This window comes from Perca fluviatilis, chromosome 22 (assembly GCF_010015445.1).
Source record: "Perca fluviatilis chromosome 22, GENO_Pfluv_1.0, whole genome shotgun sequence".
Classification (NCBI taxonomy): Eukaryota; Metazoa; Chordata; class Actinopteri; order Perciformes; family Percidae; genus Perca; species Perca fluviatilis.
Genome location: NC_053133.1, coordinates 12,397,057 through 12,412,896, shown reverse-complemented (window position 1 = coordinate 12,412,896; position 15,840 = coordinate 12,397,057). Strand labels below are relative to the sequence as shown.

The following is a 15,840-nucleotide window of genomic DNA, read 5'->3' as shown; positions in this document are numbered from 1 at the left end:
CTGCTGGTCTTTGTATATATTGCAAAGGCTTCAAACTTAAAATGTATAATGCTAGATTATGCCATTGGTCTTTAGGTTCCCTAATTTTTTTTCCAAAATGTGACTTCATGTATAAGACATGTAAGTGGAAATGAATGAATAAATATGTCACCGTGTTTGCTAGCACCCCTGTGTACTGAGTGAAATAAATGTCTAAAATTGTTACTTTAGTCACCATTATTTTGTGAAACATTACCTCAAACCCCCTGGATCTCTTACCTTCTGCCCTCGGAGGTGGTGTTAGAGGACCTGGTTGACACACACACACACACACACACACACACACACACACACACACACACACACACACACACACACACACACACACACACACACACACACACACACACACACACACACACACACACACACAACCACCACCACCACCACACCTGTTGATCCTTTCCTTTTGGTTTTTATGGCTCTGGGTTACTGTTTAACATCCCCACCCTACTTTGAGTTTGTTTAGTAAATCGATCTAATGACAGGGCTATGGTGGCGCCATCCAATGTGTTGCTCCATGAATAATAGGCTGCTCAGATCTCCAACCTTTCCTTTTAATGTTGTCAAAGACCTTTACAATTTTCCTTTTCTCAGTGTCAATTAGACTAATGTCGCACTGAGGGGCTGCTTACTACCAGAGTACAACGGTACACCTGGATAAATGCACATCCCAGACCGGACAGAAACACACGTAAGTCAAAGTCCTGCTGTGAAGTTTACTGTCATTGAAATGTGGCTGTAAGAACTATGTGGTAAGCTGTTAGTTTTGTGGAGGAAGTTAAGCTTACCTTAAGCAGCTTTTTAAGGAAGTTTGGTAACTTGCTGGTGTTCTGCTAAATCACGTGGTTTGTATTTTGGTGGAAACGGTGGTACTCCCCATTTACACACTTGAATTGTTTTTGTCTGTCCTGTAAAGAGAGCTGGTATGCTTTTAAATTGTAGGATAAGTGGTTGTAAGTCTGCTAGATTTCTTAGTTGTTTTGCCCAGTCTATTTAGAGATAGATAGTGATAGTGTTCTTGCCTCTCTGTTCGCAGCATTTTGTGAAAACAGATAGGACTCACTTTGTCAAGCATGCTTTGCTATAAGGATCTTGTGATAACCTATTTCACCTGTACAAGGACATCATGTGTAACAAGAGCAGTGTTGCAGAGCAGCATTAGGAAGATGGTAATACAGTCGCATTGTGTTTTCCTCCTGTGATGCAATACCAATATGATACTACCACTGTACTGTAAAGTACATAGGAATAACTTGGTGTCTAATAAAATAATACAAATACATTTCTAAAATATTTTATATGATTTATTTCTGTAATTGGAAATTAAACTGCCTTTCTGAAGGTTGCAATGGTGACGTTTTGATGAGACTATGTCAGAGAGTTGTGGATTCATTCTTGAGGCTGTGATGTGTGTTGTTGTACTGGTCTGCCTTAAATTGTGCAGGTGATTGCGTTCACCCTGTGTATACTGTTATAAAAAGACACATGGGCTTTACTTCAGCTTTTCCCATTTTTAGGGGTGAATGTTATTGACCAAAGTAGCCTTCGGATTAGCAGCAGATTAGCAGGAAGAATGAAGGAGTGTGACACTCATTAAACGCCCATAGGTCTATAGAAAGGATGTTGGGAAATTTTGCCGGTCCTGCATGTAACGCATGTAACATATAACTCTAAGATTTAAGGAAACCGTCACATGTTTCTATTCATTTACAAAAATCCAATATCATAACAATGGTTTGAGAACTGAACATTTCAACGGGGAAAAAAAGAAGCAAATGTTAGCAAATGATCCTTCAGTAGAGTTTTAAGAGTGAACAATATTCTACTGACCTTGTATTTGTTTTTACTATTGCGCAGGTATCAGGAAGTAGTGGTTTACTAGAGTCAGTTGGGTGGCTGATCATCATCTGCGACTATTAAAACCTCTAATCTAAATAGAGGCGACAGTATTATGGCCAGTTCACACAGAGATAGCCTCTTAGCACTGGGTTTTATGGCTTCAAAGAGCTTTTGGTTGCTAGGCAGACGCAAGGTTTCTCAGTTACATCCTGCTTGGTTTTCAGCTGAAGAAGTCATAATAGCTTTTATTCCTTTAACCTACATTCACATATAAAATTTCAAAATCAGTAAGCTTCTACGTTGTGTTTTTTTTGCCAGTGGATATGACGACGTACAAGGGGCTTTATATCCCTACCTACTCTGGATACAGGTTGTTGAACTTACTGGGACGCAGGTTTGAATTCCTTGGCTTGTTGTCCTTTCACTTAACTGTGGAGGGGAGGCTAATAGAGCCCTTTCAAGCTTTTAACCTGTTCACCAAGTAAAAATATAAAAATGTTTTTACTTGTCAATGAATACTGCATTTTATCTGATATTGTACCTGTCCTCAAAGCCTCAAAGCAAAATGAGCCTTGTTTTTGTTGTATGTTAAACCCAACTATATCACATAGTCTCTTAGAAAACTACAAAACTAAAGTACATGCAGTATAAATATCCACACTTAACCTCTTCTTTCTAAATACATTCAAGCCAGGTGCATACTTTCTAATCCTAGTTTAATGCAGATATAGTTTCATATATCTGTTGTGATGATTAATTTAATCTAGCAAACTCACACTACAGTGCTCTGTTCCCGTCCTTTTGTGTGTTAGGTAATTGTGAACGTGATTGAAAAGAGTGAATTCTTCTTCTTCACGCTCTACAAACCTGATGACTCAGAAAGGCCTGACCTCATGGTTAAAATGTAATCTCTCTCTGTCTCTCTCTCTCTCTCTCTCACTCTCTCTTTCTCTCTCGACTTGGTCACTCAGCCTTGCACAGGGTAATACTCATCACTAAGATGAGTATTACCCTGTGAACAGATACTAATTGCTCTCTCTTTATGTCCAGTGAGTAATCTGTGATAATGTGCATTCTGATATACTGAGCCTACAGTGACAATTTATTACCCCCATGGCCGCTCATATACTGAAGGTGTCTTGCTTACTGGCCCACTCATTACTGATGTCGGGCATCAAATCTCCCATAATACTGTCTCTTATCATTTACAGCCCTCTCTAATACAATGCCTCATACTGATTACCTTAAGGCCACACAATAAGATTTAGTGCAATGAAACTCCCAATGTAAAATGGGTGGGTTGGGACATTTTAACTGGTTTATGGTTGTAAATTACAGTGTGTTCACAACATCCCAGCCCTGGAAGAGGAGGCAGCTCACTGACAACTATTTACCTTGTTTAAGAGAGCTCAACAAAGTGTGAGAACTATACAGTTGTGTTAATAATGCATGCTGCTGCTCATATTACTTTTACACAGCAGATTGGCTCATCATTCTTAAAGGAAAAGACCAAAGACACAATAAGTGTATCATCTTGTCTGAACATTCTCACTAATCTTACGCAGCAGTACAGATGTAGATATTTACTCACAAATGATGACAGAAAAACTGCAATAAATCCAGGTTCTAAAATTAAACCCACAACAAATATTCCATTAACTAAAATACAAGTAAAAACACTGATGTTTCAACTAGAGTGTGGCGTTATGGGGTAATGTTTGCATGTCTGTTCAATAATGTTTATATGGCCAGTTAATTTAAATATGTATAATAATAATAAAATAAGTTGGATATAAACTGGAGGAGTGTGTTTGTGGAAGAGTTATCAGGGTTTTTCACTTCACTTTGTGTCTTCATAGATTGTATCTGCTGGGGTAGTGGTGCTATTACTCCACTATTGATTAGATTAGGAAGCCTGGGAGGACACACAAACACACACACACACACACACACACACACACACACACACACACACACACACACACACACACACACACACACACACACACACGAATGCATGTGCCTGTAAGAACAAACCCCCTGTTGTGCGTGCAGGTACATGTGCACGGAAGCTCACCAGCATGCACATAAAGTGCAAGCTGTCCTCCAAAATCTGATAAAATCTGTCTCAAGGTAAAGAAAAAATAAAAAAGGTGCAGAGGGGGTGAAGGGATATTATCTCCTTCACCACTATCTTTCCATCCCTGTGATCAGTGTGTGAGAGAAGGACAGATAAGTAATAAGGTGAGAAGTCTTAGGCCACAGCTCCTCCCCTCTCCTTGTTTCTGGCCCAATCATATGGGATTATAGATCTTTTATGCCAGGTATCTCCCTTGACATGACTGTAAGAAGTAGATGAAGCAGAGTCCAGCAGATAGGGAAAATAAGAAACTAGAGACTGTAGCGTGAACTGAGAAGAGAAGCAAAGAGAGGAAGAAGAAGGTGCGAGGAAGACCAAGTGGAAACAGGAATGAAGTATCCTACTGCATCTCAGAGTAGATCGCTTTTAGATATGGAAGTAGCAAACTATTGTGAAGGCCTGGATCCATCATTCAGCATGCTGGGCTTTGAGAATGCAGAGGTGCTCTGTGGAGGAGGAGGTAAGTGTGTGTAGCCACCTACACACACACACACACACACACACACACACACACACACACACACTGAACAGATGTATAAACAAGGCATGCATATACACTAATTGAAGCACAAACCATCTATTTTTCAGCATGTTAGGTTGGACATGCTCACATACAGTATGATACGTAGATACATAGACTGATAAGCAGCTCACTCACAAATCTATTCCTGCAAAATGGCTTAATATGAAGAGAGAAATAAGGGAAGCTTTGTACTGTGTATCTGATAAATCTGTAGCCTCACACTTAAAATTCTGTTTAAAGAGGATCTTGGATTGGTCATCTACCTCAGAACTGGGTGAGGAGGTAGACTAGAATTTTACTGATGAAGTGAGACCAGCTGAAGGCAAATTAGTGCTATTTGCAGAAAAGGAAATAAGAAGGGTTAGTTTTCACATAACAAGCTAAATTAAGCAACGGGGAAAGTCATGACACTTTAGTGTTGGCCAATAGTGCGTGCATCCAGTTGTCTGACTGATTGTGGGAAATTAATTCCACTTGACTATTGCTTGTATATGGGTATGTGAGTGGAAATCTGTGGTCGTGAAGGAAAGAGAAGGGTTGGGTAGGGGTTGTAAAAGCATGAAATCAGAATGTTGATAAAAGTGTTTGGGCAGGAATTGCAGGCGTGTGTCATAAAATATGTTTTTTATTGAAGAGCAAGCACACATCTAGTAATTCACTGGTGTCACCTCAGCATGTGAACGGAAAGTTAGTCGTACATCGACTCATCTTGCCATGGTAATGCCTGGTGTGGGACTGAGAGGGATGTGAGAGGGGTTATGTGTATGTGTCTGTGTTGATGCATTTTGAGTATCTACCTGCACATGCTATGATGTCGTGTTGTGTTCTATTTGGTAGCCTTTGACTGAACGATAGATATGCAGACAATGATTATGGTTTTGATTATGATTATGACAGCTGCTGCTGATAATAATGATTGTGATGATTATGATAATGCTGATGATAATGAAGAGTTCACATCAAAAATAAAGACATCAACAGTAATGTATAAAATGGCTGGCGATTGAACTGCCAGTAACGTCTGTTTTTAACCCAAACCACAATGTTTTTCTTAACTTAACTAAGTAGTTTTTGTGCCTAAACATAACCAAACTGGACCGTTTCACAATGTTAACCATTACGTTCTCTGGTTTAGATATGAGGATGGAAAACACTTCTGTGTGCCGTTTTTCCTGCCACCGCTAGGGGTGCTAATTTATGAAACATTGCTATGGGTCATATTAGAGGGTAGGAATAGGCTACACAGCCTATATCTTCCTATGGTTTAAAGGACTTGTTGGAAATTCTACACACAGTGGCTTTAATTGGATGAAATAGAGCAGTGGACAGCCAGTAATATGGTCTAATTACTAAACCCTACTGAACTATTCCTGGATGTTTACTGCAATAGCCTACTTCAATGTTGTTTGTTAGTGTATTTATGTGCCAATATATGTATGAGCATGTGCATTTACCTGTGTGAGGTTATTGTGTGTGTTTCAGACAGCATGCCGACAGAGCCGAGCCTGCCAGTCGGTCCAGACGGGGTCGGCAGTAACTGTGCCATCTGTGGAGACAAAGCCACAGGGAAACACTACGGAGCCTCCAGCTGTGATGGCTGTAAAGGCTTCTTCAGACGCTCCATACGCAAGAGCCATGTCTACACCTGCAGGTACAGATAGCAAAAACTTACTGCGTAAGCACACACACACACACACACACACACACACACACACACACACACACACACACACACACACACACACACACACACACACATATATATATATATAAAATACACAGCATTTTTAAAATCATGCCACACTTACATACTTATTATAGCCTATATGGGGAAATTCTAACAGTATGAACATGCATAAGTGTAAGTACATGTACATGTGCACCCTTATGATCATGTGCAGATCTAAATATAACTCTTCTACCATTAATAACTTACCTTTCATGGTGTTTCACATTAAATTACTGTACACTGTGTCATCAAGTCTTGCTCTGTAAAGCTACGTATATATTATTTGTATGTTCGCTGTATGCAGGTTCAACCGACAGTGTATTGTGGATAAAGATAAGAGGAACCAGTGTCGTTTCTGCAGACTTAACAAGTGCTTCAGGGCTGGCATGAAGAAAGAAGGTAGGGAAACCTCCGTCCTGCTCCTTGGACAAGAGAGAAAGTAGAGACCATAAATGTGTTTTTCTTCAATCTAGAAACTCCACTAAAAGTTTACATGTAGAGATACAAAATAGAAAGTCAAAATTATTTGGATATCTTGTTATTTTTTGTACCGCTGCTGATTTGCATGGCATATTGCCAGTGGTATTGTATTAGATAGCAGTATAGTTTATTTTTATTTTTTTCCCCTACTAAGACAGTAGAGAAGTACCGAATTAAAACTAGTGGCACTTAAGGAGAGGCTTTCTTCAGAGAATCTAAAAAAGCTGCCTCAAGATGGTTGAAATTGCCTCAGCCATAAAATAGGTCATTACTTTGTGTGTGTGTGTGTGTGTGTGTGTGTGTGTGTGTGTGTTTATGAGGGGAATAACCTTGGCAAGGAGTTTTATAACACCTAATCATGTGTTATTCAAACATGTTGTTCTGGATTGCAACTGGTTAACGTTTGACTTGCTGATGCCAGCCTGTATGACTATTTTCCTAAATATTAACTGGCCTAGCGGCTGCTGTCATCATTTGCATTTAGGACTTTCCCCCAACTCTTAACACTGATAAATACAAACTTCTTGCAAACACTAAACCAGGATAGATACTTAAATATTAGTAGGATTGGTGGACATATTCCAGTTTAAAAGATTGTTTACAATAAGTAAGTACAGAAGTGCTCTCTCTTCTTCCTTGTTCCTTTTTATTACTCTTTCTGTTTCTCTCTCTCACACACACACACACACACACACACACACACACACACACACACACACACACACACACACACACACACACACACACACACACACACACACAAAGTAACTTTAGCTCTCTGCTGCATTTTAGCTGTACAGAACGAGAGAGATCGGATCAGCTCCCGAAGAAGTATCCCTGACAGCCAAGACTTGCCACCCATTACTATTTTGGCCCAAGCTGAATCACTGTCCCAACAGGTGACAATCCCCTTTTTTATTCATCATGTCCATGAATAAACTACAGTACTTGCACAAAGAAATCAACAGATTGTGACCCAGGAAACCATTGTTTTCTGTCTCCCTCCAGATCACTGCTCCTATTGGAATAGTAGACATATCTGAGCAGAAGTCAGCCACTATCGGAGATGTATGTGATTCCATGAGACAACAGTTGTTGGTGTTGGTGGAATGGGCTAAGTACATTCCTGCATTTGGAGAACTGCCACTGGATGACCAGGTAATAGGGCTTTGACGCAGAATGGGTCAATTTTGATTAGGCAATTGCTCGCAGGAATAAGTCATCTTTGTGCACACTTTAATGCCATGTCCTAAGTTTAAACTAATACCTCTCAGACGTCAGTACTTTAGTTTAACAACATACTGAAGTGTTGTCTTTTTATATCAGCCATGTTTAGCTTGTTTGAGTGTGCTCGCTGCTCGAACAAATGGCTTATTCAGTCGAAGCACTTTCAGCTGGGATGAAAGAAAGATTCTCTTTAATCAACCAATGCACCTTGGGATGAAATAATATCAAAAGCAATAATTAAGTAAAATGTCATAGCTCTTACTTTAATACAAATACTACATAATGTAATGCACTGCAAGTATGGCCCCTCTGTGATGTATGTAAGGGCAAAAGGGGAGGCATTGATGCATAGTTTGTGTTCTTTGTTTAACTATGTGTGTGTGTGTGTGTGTGTGTGTGGTGTGTGTGTGTGTGTGTGTGTGTGTGTGTGTGTGTGTGTGTGTTGTGTGTGTGTGTGTGTGTATTTCCAGGTGAGTTTGCTCAGGGCTCATGCAGGTGAACACCTTTTGCTTGGGGTCGCCAAAAGATCAATGCCATTCAAGGACTTCCTGCTTTTAGGTATGAACTCACTAGTAGATTTTAGGTGGTGCAATCAGGTGGTTCAGCACTAAAGTGTGAAGACTGATCAAATGGGTAACACACTTTATAATAAGGCATACAAAAATGTAGTTACTAAGGAACAAATCAGGAATGAGCTAATAATTAATGAGCTGTTAATGAGCCGTTCTGAAATAAGTCTGAGGAGGACTATGTAGTAGAGCATGATGAACTGTTTGCTTCATAACAGTCAGATAATTAATCATCAAGTAACGAGGGACTACTTAGCAACTACTCTGATGTAACACTTTACTTGAGGGGGAACACAAAGGGTAAGTAATGGTTAAGTAATTGGTAATGAATGAGTCGTTGCTAGTTTGTGCTACTCAGTGGCTGATTTATTAAGGAACTACTCATAAAGAAACATCATTGAACTAATCATTACCTAATGATTCATTAATGTAGTATTTCCCAGTCTGTTCTCTAGTAGTCTCGCTTTGCCACACGCTGCAGAGCGGAGGAAGGTCTGGCTACTCCACAGAGGATTCCGGGATGGGAGAAAAACGTGCTCTGGTTTAATGGCGTTTCTTTAAACCAATCACAATCGTCATGGTTGGCGCTAAGCTCTGCAGTGAGCCGCTGTAAAATAGTCGTGCGAGAGAAAACTCAGATTGGACAGATAGTCTAGCTAGCTGTCTCAATTTACCCTGCAGAGATCTGAGGAGCAGTTAACCATAGTCCTCATAAATCCACAGGAGTTTAAACTTCCATCACAAAGGAAACAGACATCGGCGAAAAGACATGCATCCGGCGGAATTCTCTGCGGCACCGGCGCAATCCCGGAAGTGGAACGTCAAGGATATAGACTTGTTCTCTAGTAACCCATTATTATCTACTATATATATACCTTAAATCATAGTTATTCACTCATTAACAATTCATCAATTATCAGGTTGTTCCTCATTCCGGCTTTAGTCAATACTAACATTTTTGTGTACTCAATTGTAAAGTGCCACCGATCAAATGTTGTGTTACCTGACAATGATTAACTATAGGTTCCTATTTCTTTGTGACTTCAAAAGTGTCTCTTGTAAATGGAATTACTCATTACCTAGATATGTACCAACATCATACAGGTCTGTCAACTGCATACACTCAAACACTTTATGCATTGCTACTATGTCTTAGGACCTTTACCATTTAACGTGACTGAATCTCTTAAATAGGCTTGATAACTTTTCTTTCTCTCAAGGCTATGCGTATTTCCCTAACATTTCCACACAAGCACTCTACCCTATCCACATCCACATACCCTACCTTCTTCCTCTCAACTTCCCTTAACACTGGCACTAACTGATACTAACTGTGTCTGTAGGTATCGGCTGTGTGATCCACAGAAACAGTCCTGAACAAGAGATATATAAGGTAGCCAACCGAGTGCTGGATGAGCTGGTCCAGCCCTTTCAGGATATTCAAATAGACGACAATGAGTATGCAGCGCTCAAGGCTATTGTCTTCTTTGACCCAGGTAATAAAAAAAAGTACTGTTTAGTAATTGTAGCTATTTGTAAGGCTCAGTTCATGACAAATATAACGTTTACTCTTCCGGGGGGATGAGCAGTTACCTTGTTTTTTCAGCTTACCCTTGCTTCTTCATTTAGGAACTATAGTCTATATGTATTTTAATTTCTGCCTTGTTACATTAAATTAAATGGAATACTGCTTTAGGTTACAGAAACTACTTGGGCAAGATTAGATACAATTCAAGGAATTGCCATTGGTAATACCTTGGCACAGAGTTAGGGTTAGGCATTAACGATCTTAAAAAAAAATACATGACATAAATGTCTTGTTTCCAAGTACATTCATAGAGAAATAGATCATAAAAGCCAGAAAAATAAATGAAAAAGTTATGATTAGTAAAAGATTGAAAATAGCAAACTAAATATTTGTAATGATCCTTGTCCAATACCTTTTGCCATTTTTGTCCAGATCACCCTTTTCCCAACCAGTCCCATCCATCTGGTTACATTTCCCTCAATCCTTATTTATTTATTTTTTATTCTATCCCCATCTTGTCCCTTATTTCTCTCCCCTTCACTAAATCCCCTCATTTTAACCTTCATGCCCCAGTTTGACCATAATCATTCCATCAATTCCAGTCATATCCTCATATCCCCCACTGCCCCTCAATGCATACATGCTTTGGCTCCCAATCTGCAGATGCAAAGTCTTTGCGGGACCCATCGAAGATCAAGGCCATTCGTCTGCAGGTAGGTTGATCATTTGACTCTTGTAGCCTATACAGAGCTGCAGTTATTCTCTAATATGTTCAATTATAATTTCCAATAAACAGTGTTAACGGGGAGCTGCCTTATTATCACTGTAGATTATACTTTTAATTTTAGTCTGCATTTTTAAACATTTGTAAATAATGTATCCATGAGCTTACAAGGACCAAGGCAGTTTGCTTCACTGATGGAGACTTGGCCTTCTGTGTGTGTGTGTGTGTGTGTGTGTAGGTCCAGATGAGTCTGGAAGACTACATTAATGACCGTCAGTATGACTCCAGGGGTCGTTTTGGAGAGCTGTTGCTCCTGCTGCCCACCCTGCAGAGCATCACCTGGCAGATGATCGAACAGCTCCAGTTCATTAAGCTCTGTGGCCTGGCCAAGATAGACAACCTGCTGCATGAGATGCTGCTGGGAGGTGAGACTGGGTCGTGTATATGCTTGTAAACCTGCAGAAAGAGAAATAGGTTTGACCTTCAGCAAGACCACCAAACGCTAGAGTGGAGCTATTCAGTGATAAATGTGTAGCACTAGACAAGCATGAAGCAATGTAAAAAACAAAAAGTATACATACTCAGCAAAGTTTTCCTGGATATATACTGTACAATTGGTAAAAAGTTAGGGATTTTGCAGAGAGATGCTATAACTTTGTATAATCCACATAGGCAAAGCCAAAATAGACAACTTGCCACATGAGATGCCTCTTGGTGACAACTGCAATCACATCTAAATGTGTATGAATAAGGAAGTCTGTAGTTAAAGGTAGAATGCATCAAATATATTCTAAGCAGCAGGGCCATGACAGACAACTCAAGCATGAGATGAGGCGAGGAAATAAAGTACTAAGTCATCTCCAAAAATGTCTTCCATTTTTCTCCATACATGCTAAAAACAACTCCAGAATATGACAACCTGAAGATGGTGTACAGAAAGAGCAATGTGTGTTTTATTTTTCAGCATCCTGTAGGAATGTGAAACTAACAAAAAACCTGCTATTTGAGATAATATTATATTTAGAAATGTGAATGTGAGGCTGAGAAAACATAGTGATGCCGACATACATATATACAGTTCGAAACCAAAAAACAAGTTATCCAAACCAAACAATTAAGAAAATGAAACTAAATTGTTTCCTTCTACAGCTTATAAAATATTACAAATAATGGTTCTTTAACATGCTACAGATCTGCTTAAATAGATTTCTCTGCTTTTTAAATGAAGTTATGTAGACTTGACTCAATTATGAATATATAAAACATGCACACATGTAAAAACCCTTTTGAAGGCACAGTCTTAAATAAACTCTGCATACATTTGTAAAACTCAACTCACTTAGATAATTAAAAGTTTTTTTTCTAGCACTGTTAAAACCCATGCAAAGGGAACTACCCATTGTTCTTTTTGCTCCGATGAAGGCTTGTAGTTGACATGCCAACATGTGCAAGAATACATCTGTGTTTTTGAGCATTTTATTAAGTGCATGAGCCCTTGAACGTCACCTGAATTAATTAACATATTTTCTAAATGAGCTATAAAACATCTGCCATAAGTGTATAACAAAAACATTGTGTTCTTGGTTGTGTTCAGGCCTTACGTCAGAGCCCACACACGTGCACCACCCTGCACACACCCAGCTGGCCCAGGACCCTTTGACTGGACACACACTGGTCATCAGCACCATGCCTGTTGCTCACACTCCACATATAGGTAATGGCCACATACAGTGACAACTGTGAAACATGCAGGCAGTCCCACAAACCGAATTCACTGAGACAAGCACAAACCCTCTGACAGACAATTTATCTCTTCGCATCAAATGTCACAAAATTGTGTGCCAGATGGGTTCCATTAACTTAGTTGAAACGAATAAATAGGCATTTCTGAATGTGAAAGAAAAACATAAAAATGCATTCGGCAATATTACACCACCTAATGGCCTCACAAGATTTTTGGGAACTGTATCTATAAAGCAGCAGCTAAAGATGTAACATCGTGGGGCACAGTCAGTGCATTCACACTTTATATATACAATATTACTTTTTTTCCACACAAAAACATTTTTAATTTGCAAAAATATAAAATATCTCTCTGTCCCTGCCTCTCTCCCTGCAGCCTCACCAGACACTCCCATCCCATCGCCCCCTCAGGGTCCTGCCCCAGAGAAGTACAAACACTTTCCTCCAGCCAGCCCCTCGCCTAACACACAGACAGATCTCTGACTTCCCCCTGCACCCTGTCAAAGAAGCTGACACGGGCATAGTTTTTCTTGTCCCCTATTCATCATCCCAGTCATGGTATAAAGATTATGAAAGCTATCCCTGTTCAGTGTCTGTGGTTGGACTTTACCCTGCTTCTTCTCCCTCTGACTCCTGGTGGTGTTGCAACAATAACCAATACATAATTAAAGTTGCTGTGTGCAGCACTTTCAAACTTCAATATGTCACTCTCTAATGCAGTGAACTAATGAAACACCAAACTAGGGTTTGACAAAATATGCTGTGCATTTTTGTGGTCACCTAAAACTAATACACTGGTTTTTCCTTCCAGTATCACGGTTTTACAACACTTCATGTCAATAAGGCACATGCCCATAGACATAATGTATAACAACTGTAAAACTAGATATTAGTCTGTTAAAAAAATATGCAATCTTAAACCTTTGCAATGTTTAAAGTGTAGTTTTATTTTATTTTTTATTGACTAATGTCTTGTTTGATTGGGCACAGATGTACAGAAAATGCCCAGTCCTTATGTGCAGTCCGTCACTTATTATGCATATTAAATGTTAAGTCCTGACAATGGTAAATGTACGAAATACTATCTAATCATAAATTACAGAGGCAACAGCAATGGAAAAAATTCATGGCTTACTGTTAACAAATTACAGCTGGCCATCGAATACAAATCAATGCTCTGTTTTGTTCATACAGTATGCATCAATGGGGCCCAATACTCATGTAAACTGGTCTAAGATCAGTAATTGTGTTCTAAAGAACTTCAGAGTTGACATATTATGGAGTATACAGAGGAAGTACAATAGCCTGTGGCCAAGATCAACATAATAATAATAATAATAATAATAATAATAATAATAATAATAATAATAATAATAATAATAATAATAATAATATGTATAGCTTATAAATACCTCATGTTAAATGCATAAAAGAAATGTGGATAAATTGTAATATTTTAAAAACTTTCTGTATATAGTCAAATGGATGATAGGAAATATTTGGATCATCAAGGTGTTTTGTTACAGTATATTCACTTTCTACAATCGACTGTTTATTTTAATTTAGTTTTTTGTTGACAATGTGTACATTCCTCAATTTAGGCAGTATATTGATTAACATTTTATTTTTTAGTTTTTTATTTGCAATAATTTGTTTGAATGTGGATTAAATGGAAATGCATTACATTGTGTAGATACAGCAAGAGATTTACAAAAGTCCCAGTATGGTATGGCACAGTAGCACCCTCTTGCTGTCAAGAGAGGAAATACAACAGGGCAACAGACGTAAATGGACTATTTTTGTTGTACATGTTGAATGCGTCGGTACACCATGTGAAATGAGTATGCATTCATTCATTCATTCATTCTTCAGTTGTTTCTTTATGTAGGGAAAAGTAAAGATGTGAGATGGAAAAAGAGAAATTCATTTTCAATCAAAGATGAATCTTTTGCCACAGCAAACCATTTCAATAGTTATAGCTAAAAAATAAATGGAAATTGACGTTTTTTTCACATTTGATCTTGAAAGGAAAACAATATAGACAGACAGATGATGATAAATTGACAGGATGTATTTCAATATGGTTTCTCCACATGCAAGAATACAGAGTGTGGTTTGTCCATTACTTCCGTCATGGAAGTCATCATGCTCCCCGACAGTTCCATTGGTTAGGGGGTATACAGTGTGTATCTAAAGCCTTATTGGCAAGCTATTGAGACCACACTGTTGGGTGATGCTGCTCATCTAAAATCAAACTAGTTTACCCAACCGTCTGAGAAAACACACTTCGAGAGTGTAGTGCGTATACTGTACCACATATATATATATATATTACACACACACACATTTTTTTCCTGGCTCAGAATGGGCCTGTGTGTGTGTGTGTGTGTGTGTGTGTGTGTGTGTTGGGGGAGCGAGCATATTAAAGTGTGGGGTCTGGGTGTCCTCCCCCCAGGGTTATTTTGAGCATCAAAGACTTCATTTGCTGCATTCTGATACACTTGTATGCACCAATTTATGGTGGGAATACCTTTATTTATCCTATGAGATGGAAAACACAAATGACATTCAAAACATATCAAATATATAATGGAATATAAAGCAGTAAGGGGGCTTTCACATCAGGGACCTAAGCCTGGATCACAAAACTTGACCCCAAACAAGGACAAAATAAAATAGGCTACTTATATTTGTCTTAAATGTGCGGTGAAGGGAGGATATTGTCATTAGTGTAGGCGGCGCATTTGGGCATGGTCGCTATACGCACACAATACACTCTGCGCTCAGTGGGTCGATGAAAGATGAGAAAACGCTCTCTCCATGTTCTGCAGTGTTAGTTTAGTTTGCTGTCACATTACTCGACCCCGTATTTGTGAATACAAATATCTAAAGTGAAAGTTCTGTCACAAAACTATGTTGTTGCGTATCATTGCACATTTTTAAGTGGGTATATGTAAATCCTGGAGATTTCTTAGTGGGTATATTGCGTATACCTGCGTATCACGTAGACTACACCACTGCCCCTAAAGCCAAACTAGATTGTAAAACGACAATTTAAGCTGAAACTGAGCTGTACTGGGGTCAACTGTTATTTTGTTTACGTCCATCCATGAACAATCCTTTTCCTATGTGTATGTGTGAGTGTTTATGTGCAGTGGATGAGACCAGGGGATAAGGCTGAGAGCTTTATTCTCTGTATATTGTTGTGTGACTCAGAGAAAACACTCAGGTTATTTATGGTAGAGCAGATGATGCTGTCTAGAATCAACATGGCCAAATCCTCCTATCAACTTGAT

General features: G+C 39.0%; 1 protein-coding gene across 3 annotated transcripts; it reads left to right on the top strand.

Annotated features, from left to right (window-relative positions):
• The first annotated feature begins 454 nt into the window (after positions 1-454).
• hnf4g (hepatocyte nuclear factor 4, gamma) lies at positions 455-14,550 on the top strand. 3 transcript variants are annotated; one of them, XM_039790905.1, is made up of 11 exons: positions 455-733; positions 6,031-6,195; positions 6,578-6,672; positions 7,546-7,652; positions 7,762-7,911; positions 8,451-8,538; positions 9,893-10,045; positions 10,741-10,790; positions 11,040-11,226; positions 12,396-12,515; positions 12,921-14,550. In XM_039790905.1, exons 2-11 carry the CDS (start codon positions 6,032-6,034, stop codon positions 13,025-13,027), a joined length of 1,221 nt encoding a protein of 406 aa, XP_039646839.1. In that variant the 5' UTR covers positions 455-733; position 6,031; the 3' UTR covers positions 13,028-14,550. The 3 variants fall into 3 exon arrangements, with proteins under 3 accessions (XP_039646839.1, XP_039646838.1, XP_039646837.1); XM_039790904.1 differs by having other exon boundaries at positions 456-733; positions 6,027-6,195; XM_039790903.1 differs by lacking the exon at positions 455-733 and adding an exon at positions 3,927-4,481 and having other exon boundaries at positions 6,027-6,195.
• Positions 14,551-15,840: the final 1,290 nt, after the last annotated feature.

Excerpts from the sequence above, each read along its gene's own strand:
- hnf4g (XM_039790903.1), top strand. The coding sequence starts at position 4,352 with ATGAAGTATCCTACTGCATCTCAGAGTAGATCGCTTTTAGATATGGAA. Across the intron at positions 7,653-7,761 it reads CTGAATCACTGTCCCAACAG|ATCACTGCTCCTATTGGAAT; the intron begins GTGACAATCCCC and ends GTCTCCCTCCAG. Across the intron at positions 10,791-11,039 it reads TCAAGGCCATTCGTCTGCAG|GTCCAGATGAGTCTGGAAGA; the intron begins GTAGGTTGATCA and ends GTGTGTGTGTAG.